This window comes from Tachyglossus aculeatus, chromosome 10 (genome assembly GCF_015852505.1).
Source record: "Tachyglossus aculeatus isolate mTacAcu1 chromosome 10, mTacAcu1.pri, whole genome shotgun sequence".
Lineage (NCBI taxonomy): Eukaryota > Metazoa > Chordata > Mammalia > Monotremata > Tachyglossidae > Tachyglossus > Tachyglossus aculeatus.
In genome coordinates, this window is record NC_052075.1 from 2,756,306 (window position 1) to 2,778,613 (window position 22,308).

Sequence of the window (22,308 nt, forward strand, 5' to 3'; positions counted from 1 at the left end):
CTGTCCCACATAATAATGATGGCATTTATTCATTCATTCAGTCAGTCATTCATTCATTCAGTCAATCGCTTACTGTGTTCAGAGCACTGTACTAAGCGCTTGGGAAGTCCAAGTTGGCAATTTTTAGACTGTGAGCCCACTGTTGGGTAGGGACCGTCTCTATATGTTGCCAACTTGGACTTCCCAAGCGCTTAGCACAGTGCTGTGCACACAGTAAGCGCTGAATAAATACGATTGAATGAATGAATCTAAATGAACTGCTTATGACCACGCCATTCACTAAGAAACACCACTATGTTCATTTCCTGTATATACGTTTGTACAAATTTATTACTCTATTTATTTATTTTACTTGTACATATCTATTTATCTTATTTTGTTAGTATGTTTGGTTTTGTTCTCTGTCTCCCCCTTTTAGACTGTGAGCCCACTGTTGGGTAGGGACTGTCTCTATATGTTGCCAACTTGGACTTCCCAAGCGCTTAGTACAGTGCTCTGCACACAGTAAGCGCTCAATAAATACGAATGAATGAATGAATGAATGAATAAATACGATTGATGATGATGATGATGATGATGATATGTTGCCAACTTGTAATAATAATAATAATAATTGGCATTTGTTAAGCGCTTACTATGTGCAAAGCACTGTTCTAAGCGCTGGGGAGGATACAGGGTGATCAGGTTGTCCCCACGTGGGGCTCACAGCCTTAATCCCCACTTTACAGATGAGGTAACTGAGGCCCAGAGAAGTTAAGTGACTTGCCCAAGATCACACAGCAGACAGGTGGCGGAGCCGGGATTCGAACCCATGACCTCCGACTCCAAAGCCCGGGTTCTTTCCACTGAGCCACGCTCTGCTTAGTACAGTGCTCTGCACACAGTAAGCGCTCAATAAATACGATTGATTGATTGATATAGAGACGGTCCCTACCCAACAGCGGGCTCACAGTCTAGAAGAGGCGCTTACTATGTGCAAAGCACTGTTGTAAGCGCCAGGGAGGTTACAAGGCGATCCGGTTGTTCCACAGGGAGCTCACAGTCTTAATCCCAATTTACAGATGAGGGAACTGAGGCCCAGAGAAGTGAAGTGACTTGCCCAAAGTCACACAGCTGACAATTGGCGGGGCTGGAATTCGAACCCATGGCCTCTGACTCCAAAGCCCGGGCTCTTTCCACTGAGCCACGCTGCTTCGGGCTCACACTCTTAATCCCTATTTTACAGATGAGGTAACCGAGGCCCAGAGAAGTGAAGCGACTTGCCCAAGGTCCCCCAGCAGACGTGTGGCGGAACGGGGATTAGAACCCAGGTCCTTCCGACGCCCAGGCTCTATCCACTAAGTCTCGCTGCTTTTTAACTACGGATTTGGGCATTTTCCCAAATTGCCCGGACCTCTTAATTAAAAGAAAAAAGTTCATTTTAATCTCATTTTCTTCCCCCTGATTACAGACAAAAAAATATATTAACGGAGTCCGAAATACACACGATTACAAAGAACCAGTAATAGCGGCTGGGCCTTGAAATGCACCAACTCTTCTCCTACTTAATACTACTAATAATGGCATTTATTAAGCGCTTCCTATGTGCAAAGCACTGTTCTAAGCGCTGGGGAGGTTACAAGGTGATGAGGTTGTCCCACGGCGGGCTCACAGTCTTCATCCCCATTTTCCAGATGAGGGAACTGAGGCCCAGAGAAGCGAAGTGACTTGCCCACAGTCACCCAGCCGACAAGTAGCGGAGCCGGGATTTGAACCCAGGACCCGTGACTCCAAAGCCCGGGCTCTATCCACTGAGCCACACTGCTTCTCAACTTCATATAGCTTCTTTTAGACTGTGAGCCCACTGTTGGGTAGGGACTGTATATGTTGCCAATTTGTACTTCCCAAGCGCTTAGTACAGTGCTCTGCACATAGGAAGCGCTCAATAAATACGATTGATGATGATATAGCTATCAAAAAATAGCTATATTTTTGCCATCCTTTTTTGCCTCTGGCTTTACCGGTAAGCGTCCGGGGTTTCTCCCGTCCCCAGCTTTTTAGCTGCCGTTAATGAAATGTTCTTATAAACTAACAACTCTTTCAACCTTGGAACATGCATAACATTATACATTTTCTTTCTTTTCTTTTTTTTTTTAATACTGTAACCCGGGGGCTGTAATGTACTGATAGCGTAATGAAATGTCAGAGCTAAAATTGATGTTTTCAGCATTTCTCTGCCCACATCAGATTCTTGTGAACTGTAAATGTGCGGGACTATTAATATTATAATTACATCACAGTAAAAGTAAAGGGTCTGTGACATTCAGTGTGGGTGGAAAAAAAAAAAATAGGGGAAAGTCAAATTTCACTATACCCTGCCTTTTTTATGTGCCATTTATTTGGATACTACTTGATTTTTTTTGTGTGTGTGTTTTTTATAGTCTTTACCCGCTCAATGTGGGTCCCAATTTCGCCATAAACTGACTCGTGAATATGTCACTCAAGAATAAGAGGGCAGGGTGTGGCTCAAAATTTGCTCTATTTCATTCATTCAGTCGTATTTATTGAGCGCTTACCGTGTGCAGAGCACTGTACTAAGCGCTTGGGAAGAACAAGTTGGCAACGTATAGAGACGGTCCCTAAGCAACTATTTAGAGACGTATCCACTGAAAATGACTGTACAGTCTTCCTCATCAATCAATCAATCAATCAGTCGTATTTATTGAGCGCTTACCGTGTGCAGAGCACTGTACTAAGCGCTTGGGAAGTACAAGTTGGCAACGTATAGAGACAGTCCCTAAGCAACTATTTAGAGACGTATCCACTGAAAATGATTGTACAGTCTTCCTCATCAATCAATCAATCAGTCGTATTTATTGAGCGCTTACTGTGTGCAGAGCACTGTACTAAGTGCTTGGGAAGTCCAAGTTGGCAACATAGAGAGACGGTCCCTAGCCTCCTTTTAGATGTATGCAGGCCAGATTGTGACAATTAAGATAGCTAGTCACTTGCCTTTTTTCATCATCATCAAATAAACTAATAATAATAATAATAACTGTGGTATTTGTCAAGCATTCCCTATGCACCAGGCACTGTACTAAGCGCTGAGGTAGTAATAATAATGATAGCATTTATTAAGCGCTTGCTACGTGCAAAGCAATCAACCAATCAATCAATCAATCATATTTATTGAGCGCTTACCGTGTGCAGAGCACTGTACTAAGCGCTTGGGAAGAACAAGTTGGCAACATATAGAGACGGTCCCTAAGCAACTATTTAGAGACGTAGCCACTGAAAATGACTGTACAGTCTTCCTCATCAATCAATCAATCAATCGTATTTATTGAGCGCTTACTGTGTGCAGAGCACTGTACTAAGCGCTTGGGAAGTCCAAGTTGGCAACATATGGAGACGGTCCCTAGCCTCCGTTTAGATGCATGCAGGCCAGATTGTGACAATTAAGATAGCTAGTCACTTGCCTTTTTTCATCATCATCAAATAAGCTAATAATAATAATAACTGTGGTATTTGTCAAGCGTTCCCTATGCACCAGGCACTGTACTAAGCGCTGAGGTAGTAATAATAATGATAGCATTTATTAAGCGCTTACTACGTGCAAAACAATCAATCAATCAATCGTATTTATTGAGCGCTTACCGTGTGCAGAGCACTGTACTAAGCGCTTGGGAAGAACAAGTTGGCAACATATAGAGACGGTCCCTAAGCAACTATTTAGAGACGTAGCCACTGAAAGTTATTGTACAGTCTTCCTCATCAATCAATCAATCAATCAATCAATCGTATTTATTGAGTGCTTACTGTGTGCAGAGCACTGTACTAAGCGCTTGGGAAGTCCAAGTTGGCAACATATAGAGACGGTCCCTAGCCTCCGTTTAGATGCATGCCGGCCAGATTGTGACAATTAAGATAGCTAGTCACTTGCCTTTTTTCATCATCATCAAATAAGCTAATAATAACAATAATTGTGGTATTTGTCCAGCGTTCCCGATGCACCAGGCACTGTACTAAGCGCTGAGGTAGTAATAATAATGATAGCATTTATTAAGCGTTTACTGCGTGCAAAACAATCGATCAATCAATCAATCATATTTATTGAGCGCTTACTGTGTGCAGAGCACTGTACTAAGCGCTTGGGAAGAACAAGTTGGCAACGTATAGAGACGGTCCCTACCCAGCAACTATTTAGAGACGTAGCCACTGAAAATGATTGTACAGTCTTCCTCATCAATCAGTCAATCAATCAATCAATCGTATTTATTGAGCGCCTACTGTGTGCAGAGCAGTGTACTAAGCGCTTGGGAAGTCCAAGTTGGCAACATATAGAGACGGTCCCTAGCCTCCGTTTAGATGCATGCAGGCCAGATTGTGACAATTAAGATAGCTAGTCACTTGCCTTTTTTCATCATCATCAAATAAGCTAATAATAACAATAATTGTGGTATTTGTCCAGCGTTCCCTATGCACCAGGCACTGTACTAAGCGCTGAGGTAGTAATAATAATGATAGCATTTATTAAGCGCTTACTACGTGCAAAACAATCGATCAATCAATCAATCAATCGTATTTATTGAGCGCTTACTGTGTGCAGAGCACTGTACTAAGCGCTTGGGAAGTCCAAGTTGGCAACATATAGAGACGGTCCCTAGCCTCCGTTTAGATGCATGCAGGCCAGATTGTGACAATTAAGATAGCTAGTCACTTGCCTTTTTTCATCATCATCAAATAAGCTAATAATAATAATAACTGTGGTATTTGTCAAGCGTTCCCTATGCACCAGGCACTGTACTAAGCGCTGAGGTAGTAATAATAATGATAGCATTTATTAAGCGCTTACTACGTGCAAAACAATCGATCAATCAATCAATCAATCAATCGTATTTATTGAGCGCTTACTGTGTGCAGAGCACTGTACTAAGCGCTTGGGAAGAACAAGTTGGCAACGTATAGAGATGGTCCCTAAGCAACTATTTAGAGACGTATCCACTGAAAATGATTGTACAGTCTTCTTAATCAATCAGTCAATCAATCAATCAATCAATCGTATTTATTGAGCGCTTACTGTGTGCAAAGCACTGTACTAAGCGCTTGGGAAGTCCAAGTTGGCAACATATAGAGACGGTCCCTAGCCTCCGTTTAGATGCATGCCGGCCAGATTGTGACAATTAAGATAGCTAGTCACTTGCCTTTTTTCATCATCATCAAATAAGCTAATAATAACAATAATTGTGGTATTTGTCCAGCGTTCCCTATGCACCAGGCACTGTACTAAGCGCTGAGGTAGTAATAATAATGATAGCATTTATTAAGCGCTTACTACGTGCAAAACAATCAATCAAGCGCTTAGTACAGTGCTCTGCACACAGTAAGTGCTCAATAAATACGATTGAATGAATGAATGAATCAATCAATCAGTCGTATTTATTGAGCGCTGTGTGCAGAGCACTGTACTAAGCGCTTGGGAAGTACAAGTTGGCAACATAAAGAGACGGTCCCGCTGGGTAGATAAAGGGTAATTGATTTGGACGCATATGCCCCATATAGGGCTCACAGTCTTAATACCCTTTTATGGATGAGCTAATAATAGAGAAGAATAATAATAATCGTGGTATTTGTTAAGCGCTTACTCTGTGCCAGGCACTGTACTAAGTTGTGGGGTGGATACAGGCAAATTTCATTCATTCAGTCGCATTTATTGAGCGCTTACTGTGTGCAGAGCACTGTACTAAGCGCTTGGGAATGATGTGAGCCCGCTGTTGGGTAGGGAAATCAAGTCGGACACAGTCCCTGTCCCACACGGGGCTCACAGTCTCAATCCCCATTTTACAGATGAGGTAACCGAGGCACAGAGAAGTGAAGTGACTTGCCCGAGGTTACACAGCAGATACGCGGCAGAGCCAGAATTAATAATTGCGATAATGATGGCGTTTACTAAGCGCTTACTATGTGCAAAGCCCTGTTCTAAGCACTGGGGAGGTTACAAGGTGATCAGGGTGTCCCACGGGGGGCTCACAGTCTTCATCCCCATTTTGCAGATGAGGGAACTGAGGCCCAGAGAAGTGAAGTGACTGGCCCAAAGTCACACAGCTGACAGTTGGCGCAGGATTTGAACCCATGACCTCTGCCTCCCGAGCCCGGGCTCTTTCCACTGAGCCACGCTGCCGCTCTGCGTTGCAGGGCCTGAGCTGTAGCTGAGGAAACTCCTTAAAGCACTCAATAATAATAGTAACTATTATCACTACAAATGGTTTATAACAAATTAAGCAACTTAAATGAAGCTATTAAACAAAGTTGACTATAAATAGTAATTATTTATTATAACTACTGTAAAGAGTAGTAAAATGCTTACTGTTCCAAATAAGTGAGGGGGTAGATACAAGCTGATCGGGTTGGACGCAGTCCCTGTCCCACGAGGGGCTCAGTCTTAATCCTGTTTTACAGATAATAATAATAATAATAATAATGATAGCATTTATCAAGCACTTACTATGTGCAAAGCACTGTTCTAAGCACTGGGAAGGTTACAAGGTGATCAGGTTGTCCCTCGTGGGGCTCACAGTCTTAATCCCCATTTTCCAGATGAGGTCACTGAGGCCCAGAGAAGTGAAGTGACTTGCCCAAAGTCACACAGCTGACAATTGGCGGAGCCGGGATTTGAACCCATGACCTCTGACTCCAAAGCCCAGGCTCTTTCCTACTGAGCCACGTGGCTTCTCATAATAATAATAATAATAATAATGGCATAATAATGAGGAAACCAATGCCCAAAGAAGTGAAGTGACTTGCCCAAGGTCACCCAACAGACAAGTGGCAGAGGCGGGATTCGAACTCAGGTCCTCCTGATGCCCAGGCTCCATCCACTAGGCCATGCTGCCACCTGATTTTGAAAATTGGTCTGTATTTAGACTTGCTCTCATTCAGCAAGTCTCTTATGTACTAAAAATAATAATAATAATTATAATGGTGGTATTTGTTGAGCGCTTACTATGTGCAAAGCACTGTTGTAAGCGCTGGGGAGGTGACAAGGTGATCAGGTTGTCCCACATGGGGCTCACAGTTTTAATCCCCATTTTACAGATGAGGGAACTGAGGCACAGAGAAGTGACTTGTCCAAAATCACCCAGCTGCCAAGTGGCGGAGCCGGGATTTGAACCCATGACCTCTGACTCCAAAGCCCGGGCTCTTCCCACTGAGCCACGCAGCCGTAAGCTCATTGTGTGCAGGGACTGTCTCTGTCTGTTGTCGAATTGTACCTTCCAAGCGCTTAGTACAGTGCTCTGCACACGGTAAGCGCTCAGTAAATACGACTGAACGAAGATGCCCGTCTGTCACTGTATTGCACTCTCTGAGAAGCAGCTTGGCGAAGTGGTTAGAGCACCGGCCCTGGAGTCAGAAGGTCATGGGTTCGAATTCCGGCTCCACCCCCGGTATGCCGTGTGACCTTGGGCAAGCCCATGGAGAAGCAGTGGAAAGAGCCCGGGCTTTGGAGTCAGAGGTCCTGGGTTCAAATCCCGGCTCCGCCACTAGTCAGCTGGGTGACTTTGGGCAAGTCACTTCATTTCTCTGGGCCTCAGTTACCACGTCTGGAAAATGGGGATGGAGACTGTGAGCCTTCCGTGGGGCAATCTGATCACCTTGTAACCTCCCCAGCGCTTATAACAGTGCTTCACACATAGTAAGCGCTTAATACCAAAAAAAAGCAGCCAAGTCTCCCCCTCCCCACAGAACAGTGCTTCGCACATAGTGAGCGCTCAATAAATACGATTGAATGAACGAATGAACGATTGTTATTACCTTATTACTCTCCCGAAGGCCTAGTCCAGTGCTCTGCACACAGTAAGCGCTCAATAAATACGACTGAATGAATGATTGTTATTACCTTATTACTCTCCCAAAAGGCCTAGTCCAGTGCTCTGCACACAGTAAGCGCTCAATAAATACGATTGAATGAATGAATGAATGATTGTTATAACCTTATTACTCTCCCGAAGGCCTAGTACAGTGCTCTGCACACAGGAAGCGCTCAATAAATACGATTGAATGAACGAATGAATGATTGTTATTACCTTATTACTCTCCCGAAGGCCTAGTCCAGTGCTCTGCATACAGTAAGCGCTCAATAAATATGATTGAATGAACGAATGAATGATTGTTATTACCTTATTACTCTCCCGAAGGCCTAGTCCAGTGCTCTGCATACAGTAAGCGCTCAATAAGTACGATTGAATGAATGAATGAATGATTGTTATTACCTTATTACTCTCCCAAAAGGCCTAGTCCAGTGCTCTGCACACAGTAAGCGCTCAATAAATACGATTGAATGAATGAATGAATGATTGTTATAACCTTATTACTCTCCCGAAGGCCTAGTACAGTGCTCTGCACACAGTAAGCGCTCAATAAATACGATTGAATGAACGAATGAATGATTGTTATTACCTTATTACTCTCCCTAAGGCCTAGTCCAGTGCTCTGCATACAGTAAGCGCTCAATAAGTACGATTGAATGAATGAATGATTGTTATTACCTTATTACTCTCCCAAAAGGCCTAGTCCAGTGCTCTGCACACAGGAAGCGCTCAATAAATACGATTGAATGAACGAATGAATGATTGTTATTACCTTATTACTCTCCCGAAGGCCTAGTCCAGTGCTCTGCATACAGTAAGCGCTCAATAAATATGATTGAATGAACGAATGAATGTTATTACCTTATTACTCTCCCGAAGGCCTAGTCCAGTGCTCTGCATACAGTAAGCGCTCAATAAGTACGATTGAATGAATGAATGAATGATTGTTATTACCTTATTACTCTCCCAAAAGGCCTAGTCCAGTGCTCTGCACACAGTAAGCGCTCAATAAATATGATTGAATGAATGAATGAATGATTGTTATAACCTTATTACTCTCCCGAAGGCCTAGTACAGTGCTCTGCACACAGTAAGCGCTCAATAAATACGATTGAATGAACGAATGAATGATTGTTATTACCTTATTACTCTCCCTAAGGCCTAGTCCAGTGCTCTGCATACAGTAAGCGCTCAATAAGTACGATTGAATGAATGAATGATTGTTATTACCTTATTACTCTCCCAAAAGGCCTAGTCCAGTGCTCTGCACACAGTAAGCGCTCAATAAATACGATTGAATGAATGAATGAATGATTGTTATAACCTTATTACTCTCCCGAAGGCCTAGTCCAGTGCTCTGCATACAGTAAGCACTCAATAAATACGATTGAATGAACGAATGAATGATTGTTATTACCTTATTACTCTCCCGAAGGCCTAGTCCAGTGCTCTGCATACAGTAAGCGCTCAATAAATACGATTGAATGAACGAATGAATGATTGTTATTACCTTATTACTCTCCCGAAGGCCTAGTCCAGTGCTCTGCATACAGTAAGCGCTCAATAAGTACGATTGAATGAATGAATGAATGATTGTTATTACCTTATTACTCTCCCAAAAGGCCTAGTCCAGTGCTCTGCACACAGTAAGCGCTCAATAAATACGATTGAATGAACGAATGAATGATTGTTATTACCTTATTACTCTCCCGAAGGCCTAGTCCAGTGCTCTGCATACAGTAAGCGCTCAATAAATACGATTGAATGAACAAATGAATGATTGTTATTACCTTATTACTTTCCCGAAGGCCTAGTACAGTGCTCTGTACACAGTAAGCGCTCAATAAATACGATTGATTGATTGATTCGGCTCTGTTGTACAGGAAAGTTGTGACGTTGTGTATTTTCACTTAGAAAAGCAGTTGAAGAAGTGCGACACCCTGATTTGCGAGGATTAACCGTTTACGTTGCACAAGATTGCACAGGTAGGTACCGTGGGTAACCTCGTTTTCATCCAGTACTTTCCCAGTTGTTTAGCACAGTGCTTTGTGCACAGTAAGCGCTCAATAAATACGATTGAATGAATGAATGAATGCAGTCCATTTACTCTGACATCTCCACTGGGAACTCTCTACTAGCAGCAACATTAAATTTCCAAACAGAATCCCGCCAGGAGAGCAAGTATTGGTTTTTTTTTTTTAATATTAATAATAATAATAATAACGGGGATGATGATAATTGATGTAGTTGTTAAACTCTTACTCTGCGCCAAGCACTGTGTTACGTGATGGGGTGGATGCAAGCAAACTGGGTTGGACACAGTCTCTGGGCTCACACTCTTATCCCCATTTTACAGATGAGGGAACTGAGGCCCAGAGAAGTGAAGTGACTCGCCCCATAGCAGACATGTGGCGGAGCCGGAATTAGAACCCATAATACCAATGATGGCATTTATTAAGCGCTTACTATGTGCAAAGCACTGTTCTAAGCACCGGAGTCGATACGGGATAATCAGGTTTGGTCACAGTCCCCCTCCCATATGGGGCTCACAGTCCTAATCCCCATTTTGCAGATGAGGTAACTGAGTCACAGAGAAGTGAAGCTTGCTGCTTTAGGTTTTTTTTTTAAAAAGGGCGTTTATGAAGGGCTTACTATATGCAAAGCACTGTTCTAAGCGCTGGGGAGGTTACAAGGTGATCAGGTGGTCCCACGGGGGGCTCACGGTCTTCATCCCCATTTTACAGATGAGGTAACTGAGGCCCAGAGAAGTGAAGTGACTTGCCCCAGGTCCCATAGCAGACATGTGGCGGGGCCGGAATTAGAACCCATAATACTAATGATGGCGTTTATTAAGCGCTTACTCTGTGCAAAGCACTGTTCTAAGCGCTGGGGAGGTTACAAGGTGATCAGGTGGTCCCACGGGGGGCTCACAGTCTTCATCCCCATTTTACAGATGAGGGGACTGAGGCCCAGAGAAGTGAAGTGACTTGCCCCAGGTCCCATAGCAGACATGTGGCGGAGCCGGAATTAAAACCCATAATACTAATGATGGCGTTTATTAAGCACTATGTGCCAAGCACTGTTCTAAGCGCCGGGGAGGTTACAGGGTGATCAGGTTGTCCCACAGGGGGCTCACAGTCTTCATCCCCATTTTCCAGATGAGGGAACTGAGGCCCAGAGAAGAGAAGTGACTTGCCCAAAGTCACACAGCTGACAAGTGGCGGAGCCAGAATTAGAACCCATAATACTAATGATGGCGTTTATTAAGCACTTACTACGTGCAAAGCACCGTTCTAAGCGCTGGGGAGGTTACAGGGTGATCAGGTGGCCCCATGGGGGGCTCCCAGTCCTCATCCCCATTTTCCAGATGAGGGGACTGAGGCCCAGAGAAGTGAAGTGGCTTGCCCAAAGTCACCCAGCTGACAATTGGCCGGGCCGGGATTTGAACCCATGACCCTCTGACTCCAAAGCCCGGGCTCTTCCCACAGCGCCATGCTGCTTCTCACACAGGGAAAGTCAGAATATCTGGAGTCATTTTTGGTGTCAGCAACTGACGGAAAAGAAAAACGGTGGGGTTTTTAAGGAATATCTCATTAGGGTGACGTTCTGTAGGGAATGAAAAGCACCCTGGGATAAACTTTTAAGGGGCGCTCAGTATGTGCCAGATAGGATTACAATAAATGCATTTTTCTGATAATCCGGCTGTTGCCGTGCATCAGCGAGTCAGTCAATCCACAGGGCTCAATCAATCATCATCATCATCATCAATCGTATTTATTGAGCAGAGCACTGTACTAAGCGCTTGGGAAGTACAAATTGGCAACACACAGAGACAGTCCCTACCCAACAGTGGGCTCACAGTCTAAAAGGGGGAGACAGAGAACAAAACCAAACATACTAACAAAATAAAATAAATAGGATATGTACAAATAAATTAGAGTAAAAAAAAAATATGTACAAACATATATACATATATCAATCAATCCTATTTATTGAGCACTTACTGTGTGCAGAGCACTGTACTAAGCGCTTGGGAAGTCCAAGTTGGCGACATAGAGAGACGGTCCCTACCCCACAGCGGGCTCACAGTCTGAAAGGGTCAGCGATGCTGGAGATGAGACGAAACGCGGAGAATCCTCGGAGAAACCGAGGCACACCGGTCCTTCCCCCACCTTAATGCGCGTGCCCCTCGGATCTCTTTCAGTTTACAATTTCGATGTAACCGATAAGCTGCACGACGCGTCGACGGACTCGGGGAAAACGGGCGACAAAGCCGTCCTCATCTTAGTGCCCGTTCGGCTGGGAGGGGAGAGGACCAACGTCGACTATTTAGAATTCGTAAAGGTACGACAGAACGAGCCCCCCCGGCGTTTTCTCAGAGCCTCGTAGATCGGAAATCAATCAATCCGCCGTATTTATTGAGCGCTTACTCTGTGCAGAGCACTGTACTGGAAAAACAAATATTCTAAAAATTGGTAGCCTCCCATTGGCGGCACCCTTTTTGCAGTGGTCGGCCGTAAAGCTCCACCGGAGAGGGACTTTGCTGTTCAGTATTAAAAAAATCCAGCGGGAATTGAAGAGCACCGAGCGAGAAAATCAATTATTGAAGCAAACTGACTTGGTTTTCCCGAACTAGAGGATTTTTTCCATTCCTAAGAGCACGTGAGGGTACGGAGGTGGTGTGTCACGGCTGATTGCAAGGGGAGAATGAGGATGGGCAGTGGTAGCAGGAGTATTTATTGAATTCCCACTTGGCGTGGTGTGCTGTAATAATAATAATAACAATAATAATAATTATTATATTATTATAATATATTATTATAATTATATATTATTATTATTATTATTATTGTTATTATTATCATTACAGCACACCACGCCAAGTGGGAATTCAATTATTATTATTATTATTATTATTATTGTTGCCAATTTGTACTTCCCAAGCGCTTAGTACAGTGCTCTGCACATAGTAAGCGCTCAATAAATACGATTGATGATGATGATGAGGAGGAATAATAATAATGTTGGCATTTATTAAGCGCTTACTATGTGCAAAGCACCGTTCTAAGCGCTGGGGAGGTTACAGGGTGATCAGGTGGTCCCACGGGGGGCTCTCACAGCCCTAATCCCCGTTTTCCAGATGAGGGAACTGAGGCCCAGAGAAGTGAAGTGACTTGCCCAACGTCACCCAGCTGACAAGCGGCGGAGCCGGGATTTGAACCCAGGACCTCTGGCTCCCAAGCCCGGGCTCTTTCCACTGAGCCACGCTGCTGTGGTAGCGGCTTAGGAAATACAGAATTACCAAATAAATACAGGCGTTTACATTCTGAGGGAGATGGACGTAAAAATATATATTTAATAATAATGATGGCATTTATTGAGCGCTTACTACGTGCTGCAAAGCACTGTTCGAAGCGCTGGGGAGGTTACAAGGTGATCATTTGTACATATTTATTACTCTATTTTACTTGTACATATCTATTCTATTTATTTTATTTTGTTAGTATGTTTGGTTTTGTTCTCTGTCTCCCCCTTTTAGACTGTGAGCCCACCGTTGCGTAGGGACTGTCTCTATATGTTGCCAATTTGTACTTCCCAAGCGCTTAGTACAGTGCTCTGCACATAGTAAGCGCTCAATAAATACGATTGATGATGATGATGATGATCAGGTGGTCCCACGGGGGGGGAGCTCACAGTCTTAATCCCCATTTGACAGATGAGGTAACTGAGGCACAGAGAAGTGAAGTGACTTGCCCAAAGTCACACAGCTGACAATTGGCTAGAATAGTCAATCAATCAATCAATCAATCGTATTTATTGAGCGCTTACTATGTGCAGAGCACTGTACTAAGCGCTTGGGAAGTACAAATTGGCATCACATAGAGACAGTCCCTACCCAACAGTGGGCTCACAGTCTAAAAGTCAAAACTAAATAATTCACAGTTGAATCAACACATATATAAAAGTGCTAAGGATTGGTAGGAATAAATTGATAGTGCTCGAGGTTTTCTTTCAAGACTGTAAGGTCGTTGTGGGCAGGGAATGTGTCTGTTATATTGCACTCTCCCAAGTGCTTAGTACAGTGCTGTGCACACAGTAAGCACTAAATAATAATAATAATAATGATGGCATCTGTTAAGCGCTTACTATGTGCCAAGCACTGTTCTAAGCGCGGGGGTAGATACAAGGTGATCAGGTTGGACACCGTCCCTGTCCCACTTGGTGCTCACAGTCTCAATCACGATTTTACCGATGGGGGACGAGGCACGGAGAAGTGAAGCGACTTGCCCAAGGTCACACAGCAGACAAGTGGCGGAGGTGGGATCCGAACCCACGACCTCCGACTCCCAAGCCCGGGCTCTTGCCGCCAGGCCATGCTGCTTCTCGTGGACTGTCTCTATACGTTGCCAACTTGTCCTTCCCAAGCGCTTAGTACAGTGCTCTGCACACAGTAAGCGCTCGATAAATACGATTGTTTGATTGACTGACGAGTTCATATGGCTCAGACGAGAAATTAAGACAAATCGGTGTTTCCTATCAGACTAAAAAAACAGTATATTCCTTTCAACAATTGCGAATTTTGGTAAATTTTCACTGCAGTTTAAAGATAATGCCTTTAATAATAATAATAATAATAATGATGGCATTTGTTAAGCGCTTACTATGTGCCAAGCACTGCTCTAAGAAGCGCTGGGGGGGATACAAGGTGATCAGGTGGTCCCACGGGGGGCTCACAGTCTTAATCCCCATTTTCCAGATGAGGGAACAGAGGCTCAGAGACGTGAAGTGACTTGCCCAGGGTCACACAGCAGACATGTGGCGGAGCCGGAATTCGAACCCATGACCTCGGACTCCGAAGCCCGTGCTCTTTCCACTGAGCCACGCTCCTTCTCTTTAGCAGTGAGTGAGCAGCTTTAAGCAGTGAGTTTGTTGGGTTTTTTTTTTACTCCACTCACCACAGACAACTGGATTTTTCATTCCACCAGCAAACTCTGCCTTGTTCTGTTCCCATGTTCAGCGCTTAGCAAGTGCTTAACAAATTCTATAATAATCTATAATAATAATAATGAAATAATAATAATAATATCTGGCGGATATCATTCTTTTCTGCCTCAGAAGAAAAACTTGTATTCCTGGAGCTCTGACTAGGCCCTTCTCTTCCCTATTCACCCTCCCTTCCACGTTTTCTATGCGTTTGGATCCGTACCCCTCTAATCACTTGTTATAAATAATTGTGGTATTTATTAAGCACTTACTACATGCCAGGCACTGTACTAAGCACTGGGGTGGATACAGACAAATCGGGTTGGACAGAATGCCAGTCCCCCGTGGGGCTCACAGTCTGAATCCCCATTTTGCAGATGAGGGAACTGAGGCTCAGAGACGTGAAGTGACTTGCCCAGGGCCACATAGCAGACATGTGGCGGAGCCAGGATTCGAACCCATGACCTCGGACTCCGAAGCCTGTGCTCTTTCCACTGAGCCACGCTGCTTCTCTTTAGCAGTGAGTGAGCAGCTTGAAGCAGTCAGTTTGTTGGGTTTTTTTTTTTACTCCATTTACTCCACTCACCACAGACAACTGGATTCTTCATTCCACCAGCAAACTCTGCCTTGTTCTGTTCCCATGTTCAGCGCTTAGCAAGTGCTTAACAAATTCTATAATAATCTATAATAATAATAATGAAATAGTAATAATAATATCTGGCGGATATCATTCTTTTCTGCCTAGGAAGAAAAACTTGTATTCCTGGAGCTCTGACTAGGCCCTTCTCTTTCCTATTCACCCTCCCTTCCATGTTTTCTATGCGTTTGGATCCGTACCCCTTTAATCTCTTGCTATAAATATTTGTGGTATTTATTAAGCACTTATGACGTGCCAGACACTGTACTAAGCACTGGGGTGGATACAAACAAATCGGGTTGGACAGAATGCCAGTCTCCCGTGGGGTCACAGTCTTAATCCCCATTTTCCAGATGAGGGAACAGAGGCTCAGAGACGTGAAGTGACTTGCCCAGGGCCACACAGCAGACATGTGGCGGAGCCAGGATTCGAACCCATGACCTCGGACTCCGAAGCCCGGGCTCTTTCCACTGAGCCACGCTGCTTCTCTTTAGCAGTGAGTGAGCAGCTTTAAGCAGTGAGTTTGTTGGGGGTTTTTTTTACTCCACTCACCACAGACAACTGGATTTTTCATTCCACCAGCAAACTCTGCCTTGTTCTGTTCCCATGTTCAGCGCTTAGGAAATGCTTAACAAATTCGATAATAATGTATAATCATAATAATGAAATAATAATAATAATATCTGGCGGATATCATTCTTTTCTGCCTAGGAAGGAAAGCTTGTAGGCCCTTCTCTTTCCTATTCACCCTCCCTTCCACGTTTTCTATGCGTTTGGATCTGTACCCCTTTAATCACTTGTTATAAATAATTGTGGTATTTATTAAGCACTTACTATGTGCCAGGCACTGTACTAAGCACTGGGGTGGATACAAACAAATCGGGTTGGACAGAATGCCAGTCCCCCGTGGGGCTCACAGTCCGAATCCCCATTTTGCAGATGAGGTAACCGTGGCACAGAGAAGTGACTTGTCGTTCCACTCTGCTCCACCATATTTACGTACATAATAATAATAATAATAATAATAATACTAATAATAATAATGGTATTTGTTAAGCGCTTACTATGTGCAAAGCACTGTTCTAAGCGCTGGGGGGATACCAGGTGATCGGGTTGTCCCTCACCTTAATCCCCATTTTACAGGTGAGGTAACTGAGGCCCAGAGCAGTGTATATATGTTTGGACGTATTTATTACTCTATTTTACTTGCACATATTTATTCTATTTATTTTATTTTGTTAACATGTTTTGTTTTGTTGTATGTCTCCCCCTTGTAGACTGTGAGCCCGCTGTTGGGGAGGGACCGTCTCTATATGTTGCCACCTTGTACTTCCCAAGCGCTTAGTACAGTGCTCTGCACACAGTAAGCGCTCAATAAATACCATTGAATGAATGAATGAATGAATGAAGTGACTTGCCCAAAAATCACACAGCTGACGAGCGGCGGAGCTGGGATTAGAACCCATAATAATAATAATGATAATAAATGGCATTTATTAAGCACTTACTATGTGCAAAGCACTGTTCTAAGTGCTGGGGAGGTTACAGGGTGATCAGGTTGTCCCACGTGGGGCTCACAGTCTTAATCCCCATATGATAGGTGAGGTCACTGAGGCACAGAGAAGTTAAGTGACTTCCCCAAAGTCACACAGCTGACAACTGGCAGAGGCGGGATTCGAACCCATAACCTCTGGCTCCCAAGCCCGTACTCTTTCCACTGAGTCACGCTGCTACATACCCTTATACTCTCCCATTTACCGTACTAATTATTTATTCTAACCCCCGTCTCCCCCGTTAAACTGTAAGCTCCCTGTGGTTAGGGAACATGTCCATCAACTTTACAAGTTTGTTGCCAATTTGTCCTTCCCAAGCGCTTAGTCCAGTGCTCTGCACACAGTAGGCGCTCAATAAATACGACAATGAATGAATGAATGAACTTTATCGTAGTGTACTCTCCCAACGCCTAATACAGTGCAGTCAATAAATACCACGGATTGATTTAATTAGCTGGAAGCTGATGACTTCTTTCACATTCCAAGGTGCTAGGATTTGGGATACCCTCGGCCTTTCTTACACCGCTCCCACAGGCTTGGGAGGCAGAGGATCTGGGTTCTAATCCCGGCTCTGCCACTTCATTCAGTCGTATTTACTGAGCGCTTACTGTGTGCACTAAGCACTCAGCACTTGTCTGCTGTATGATCTTAGGCAAGTCACTTAATTTCTTTGTGACTCAGTTCCCTCATCTGGAAAATGGGAATTAAGACCTTGAGGCTCCCCCTCTCAATCAATCGTATTTACTGAGAGCTTACTGTGTGCAGAGCACTGTACTAAGCGCTTGGGAAGTACAAGTTGGCAACATATAGAGACAGTCCCTACCCAACAGTGGGCTCACAGTAAGCACTTACTGTATACCAAACACTGTAATAATAATAATAATAATGATGATGGTATTTGTTAAGTGCTTACTACTACTATCAATCAATCAATGTCATATTTATTGAGCGCTTACTGTGTGCAGAGCACTGTACTAAGCGCTTGGGAAGTACAAGTTGGCAACACATAGAGATGGTCCCTACCCAACAGTGGGCTCACAGTACTACTACTACTACTAATAATAATGATGGCATTTGTTAAGCGCTTACTATGTGCAAAGCACCGTTCTAAACACTGAGGGGGGGATTCAAGGTGATCAGGTTGTCCCACGTGGGGCTCACAGTCTTCATCCCCATTTTACAGATGAGGGAACTGAGGCATAGAAAAGGTAAGTGCCTTGCCCAAGGTCACACAGCTGACAAGTGGCGGAGCCGGGATCGGAACCCATGACCTTGGACTCCCAAGCCCGGGCTCTTTCCACTGAGCCACATTGCTTCTCTAAAATAAATCATCACCATCAGTCGTATTTATTGAGCGCTTACTATGTGCAGAGCACTGGACTAAGCGCTTGGGAAGTACAAATTGGCAACCTATAGAGACAGTCCCTGTCTCTTTTGTACTTCGAAGTACAAAAATACGATTGAATAAATGAATGGATGCAAATCCAAGTATAGGGGATTTTCGCAACCTCCTGTCCTTAAGCAGGTGAATAAATTAAACCATCCAGAACGGATGGACGTTTATTATTTGTTAAAGACCTCCAGGCCTGGAGACAAGACACCCTCCCTTGGTAACCCATTCCACTGTTTTGTTTTGTTTTTTCCCCAACAAAGCACGGGAAATACTTATGTTCAACCCTGGGCTCTCCTGCTTTCAACTCTTCCCACTTCCTTTCGATTGGGCCTCCGTGGTCACGGGGCCCGATCAGTCGATAGCGTTAATTGAGCGCTTACTGTGTGCCCGGCACTGTACTAAGCGCTTGGGAGAGTCCAGTGCAGTTGGTAGACCAAAGCACGGGAAATACTTATGTTCAACCCTGGGCTCTCCTGCTTTCAACTCTTCCCACTTCCTTTCGATTGGGCCTCCGTGGTCACGGGGCCCGATCAATCGATAGCGTTAATTGAGCGCTTACTGTGTGCCCGGCACTGTACTAAGCGCTTGGGAGAGTCCAATGCAGTTGGTTGACACGGTCCCTGCCCACAAGGCTGCCCCCCTCTTCCAAAAAAGCCCCCCCAAACAACCCTTAAATAGTTGAAAGCGGCAAGTAAGGTCACCCATTAATCTGTTTTCTCTAGGCAAACAATCCCAATCAATCAATCAATCAATCAGTCATATTTATTGAGCGCTTACTATGTGCAGAGCACTGTACTAAGCGCTTGGGAAGTACAAATTGGCATCACATAGAGACAGTCCCTACCCAACAGTGGGCTCACAGTCTAAAAGGGGGAGACAGAGAACAGAACCAAACATACCAACAAAATAAAATAAGTAGGATAGAAATGTACAAGTAAAATAAATAAATAAATAAATAAATAGAGTAATAAATATGTACAACCATATATACATATATACAGGTGCTGTGGGGAAGGGAAGGAGGTAAGACGGGGGGATGGAGAGGGGGATGAGGGGGAGAGGAAAGAAGGGGCTCAGTGTGGGAAGGCCTCCTGGAGGAGGTGAGCTCTCAGCAGGGCCTTGAAGGGAGGAAGAGAGCTAGCTTGGCGGAGGGGCAGAGGGATTGGGGGCATTCCAGGCCCGGGGGATGACGTGGGCCGGGGGTCGATGGCGGGACAGGCACGTAACCTTTTCTCAGAGGATCTATCTTTCACTCCCTGAATCATTTAATTGTACAATAACAATTACTGTAGCGCTCTTTCCACTGAGCCACACTGCTTGACAATGGCGCAAATTTGGCCCCCTCTCTCTGCCCCCACCCTCACGACGCTTGCGACGCTCCGAGAGTGTTTCTGAGAAAGAGCGAGAAAGTTGTGGTGACTTGTGTTTCTGACACTCCGGATTTTTATCGATCCAGATTTAACAAGGTTGTACTGTTATTCCGTCCTCTCAGACGGGCTGGTGTCCCTCTCTGGACTCACAAGCCCGAATCCATTTTTCTCGGCAGGGAATTTTAAGCCTTGAATACTGCGTGGGCATTATCGGAGGCAAACCGAAGCAGTCGTATTACTTCGCGGGATTTCAAGGTTAGTGATTCAATAACATATGCCTCTTCGGTGTTTTCTTTAAAAAGCCGGGAAGTTAATACGGGATCACTGGCAACGGAATGATTAAAACAGCAAAACGAGTACCTTATTAATTCATCAGGCTCACCCGAGTCCACTCATCTGTCATGTGGCCCGTAAATTAATTGGACTCTCTAAAATGTATGTTTAATTTCTCTCGTTGCATAAACAAGGTGTAATTTATCGGTCTCGGAAAACTTTAGAAGCCGCCGCCGCCTCAGCCTGGCGGTTCCTATTTACATATTTACTTTTTACCCGTCGCAGTGGTGTTGCTTGATGATAAAATGACAAGCAATATGTTCCTCCTGTCAGGATGAAGTAGTGCTCCACATTTTTCACCTGCAAACTCTAGAATATAATTGTGTGTTTGTAAAAGTAATTTTATCACCAAAAATTAAATGACAGTCTCATCACTTTATAAAAATTCTGCTTATACAAGCATATTTGATTATGCAAAAGTTAATCTGTCCTGTGAAAACCTATGTTTCAGTCGATGAATATCAGCCTGGCAATCTGTGCCTTCCCCTCTATTTTTTTTTTTTTTTTTTTTTTGCAGCTGTTCTGCATAGAAATTGGATTGTAAGTAGTGCAATAATAAGGTGTTTTCTGAATTACTTGTCTTCTGTTTTGTCCTTGTAGATGACAGTTTGATTTACATGGATCCTCATTACTGCCAATCTTTTGTAGATGTCAGCATAAAGGATTTCCCTCTTGAGGTACGGGGGGAGAAAGAGCCGGCACTGTTTTCTTCCCATATGAATCAAACGCTAATTATTGAGAGATGTTCAGCCTCGCTGTGTTTTCCTGAAATTACGGTTACCTGTTATTCATCATCATTTTGCTCCTTATAGAACCATAATCCACAAAAATGACCAAAGGTTAAATGCCTGATGCACAATTTTAATTTATGATAGACTTAGGACTTCATTTATCTCTGTCCCTATCTTGTTATAAAGTAGCGAGCCTCCAAAATAAATGATCAAATCGCCAAGCAATTTTCCAGGAAAGGCAGCACCGAGGACCTTAAAATGCTAGCCATGTTAAAAGAGAAGAGAGGACAAGAAAACGGGGCGGGGAGGGATTAGAAGGATGAACTGGGGTCAGGATTATATATGTTATCACTAAATAATCGACATTTTGGTTCACTTTGCTTTCAGGAGAATATGTAGACTTAATTTCTACTCCTCGGAGTAATGCCCAAAGCTTTGACTGTTTTTAGATTCAGTTGTTTGCTCTTTGCTACTTTTTTGTTCAGGGTCTCTCCCAAGTACTCAGTACAGTGCTCTGTAATAATGATTATAATAATAATAATGGTATTTGCTAAGCGCTTACTATGTGCCAAGCACTGTTCTAAGCACTGGGGTGGATGCAAGCAAATGGGGCTGGACACAGTCCCTGTCAATCAATCAGTCGTATTTATTGAGCGCTTACTGTGTGCAAAGCACTGTACTAAGCGCTTGGGAAGTACAAGTTGGCAACATATAGAGACAGTCCCTACCCAGTCCCTGTCCCCTGTGGGGCTCACATTCTCAATCCCCATCATACAGATGAGGGAACTGAGGTCCAGAGAAGTGAAGTGACTTGCCCAAGGTCACACAGCAGACATGTGGTGGAGCTGGGATTAGAACCCATGGCCTTCTATAATAATAATGATGGTATTTGTTAAGCGCTTACTATGTGCCAAGCACTGTTCTAAGCGCTGGGGGGATACAAGGTGATCAGGTTGTCCCACGGGGGGCTCACAGTCTTCATCCCCATTTTCCAGATGAGGGAACTGAGGCCCAGAGAAGTGAAGTGACTTGCCCAAAGTCACACAGCTGACAAGTGGCGGAGCCGGGATTTGAACCCATGACCCCTGACTCCAAAGCCCGGGCTCTTTCCACTGAGCCACGCTGCTTCTCTAATTCCCAGGCATGGGTTCTAGCCACTATCCCATTATGTTTCGCCCTACGCCATGCTGCTTACTGTAATAATAATAATATAATAATAATAATAATATAATAACAATAATAATAATGGCATTTATTAAGTGCTTACTATGTGCAAAGCACTGTTCTAAGCGCTGGGGGGTTACAAGGTGATCAGGTTGTCCCACAGGGGGCTCACAGTCAACCCCCATTTTCCAGATGAGGGAACTGAGGCCCAGAGAAGTGAAGTGACTTGCCCAAAGTCACACAGCTGACAAGTGGCGGAGCCGGGATTTGAACCCATGACCCCTGACTCCAAAGCC

The 22,308-nt window shown here is 44.1% G+C and overlaps 1 protein-coding gene across 2 annotated transcripts in view; it reads left to right on the plus strand.

Annotated features, from left to right (window-relative positions):
* Positions 1 to 22,308, plus strand: part of ATG4C (autophagy related 4C cysteine peptidase) — a 90,705-nt gene that overhangs the window by 25,540 nt on the left and 42,857 nt on the right. For both annotated transcript variants that reach the window (XM_038752835.1, XM_038752836.1), the window contains 4 exons: positions 9,762 to 9,832; positions 12,052 to 12,191; positions 19,961 to 20,039; positions 20,718 to 20,794. In XM_038752835.1, the coding sequence (XP_038608763.1) occupies positions 9,762 to 9,832; positions 12,052 to 12,191; positions 19,961 to 20,039; positions 20,718 to 20,794 (367 nt within the window). The remainder of the gene's footprint in view (positions 1 to 9,761; positions 9,833 to 12,051; positions 12,192 to 19,960; positions 20,040 to 20,717; positions 20,795 to 22,308) is intronic.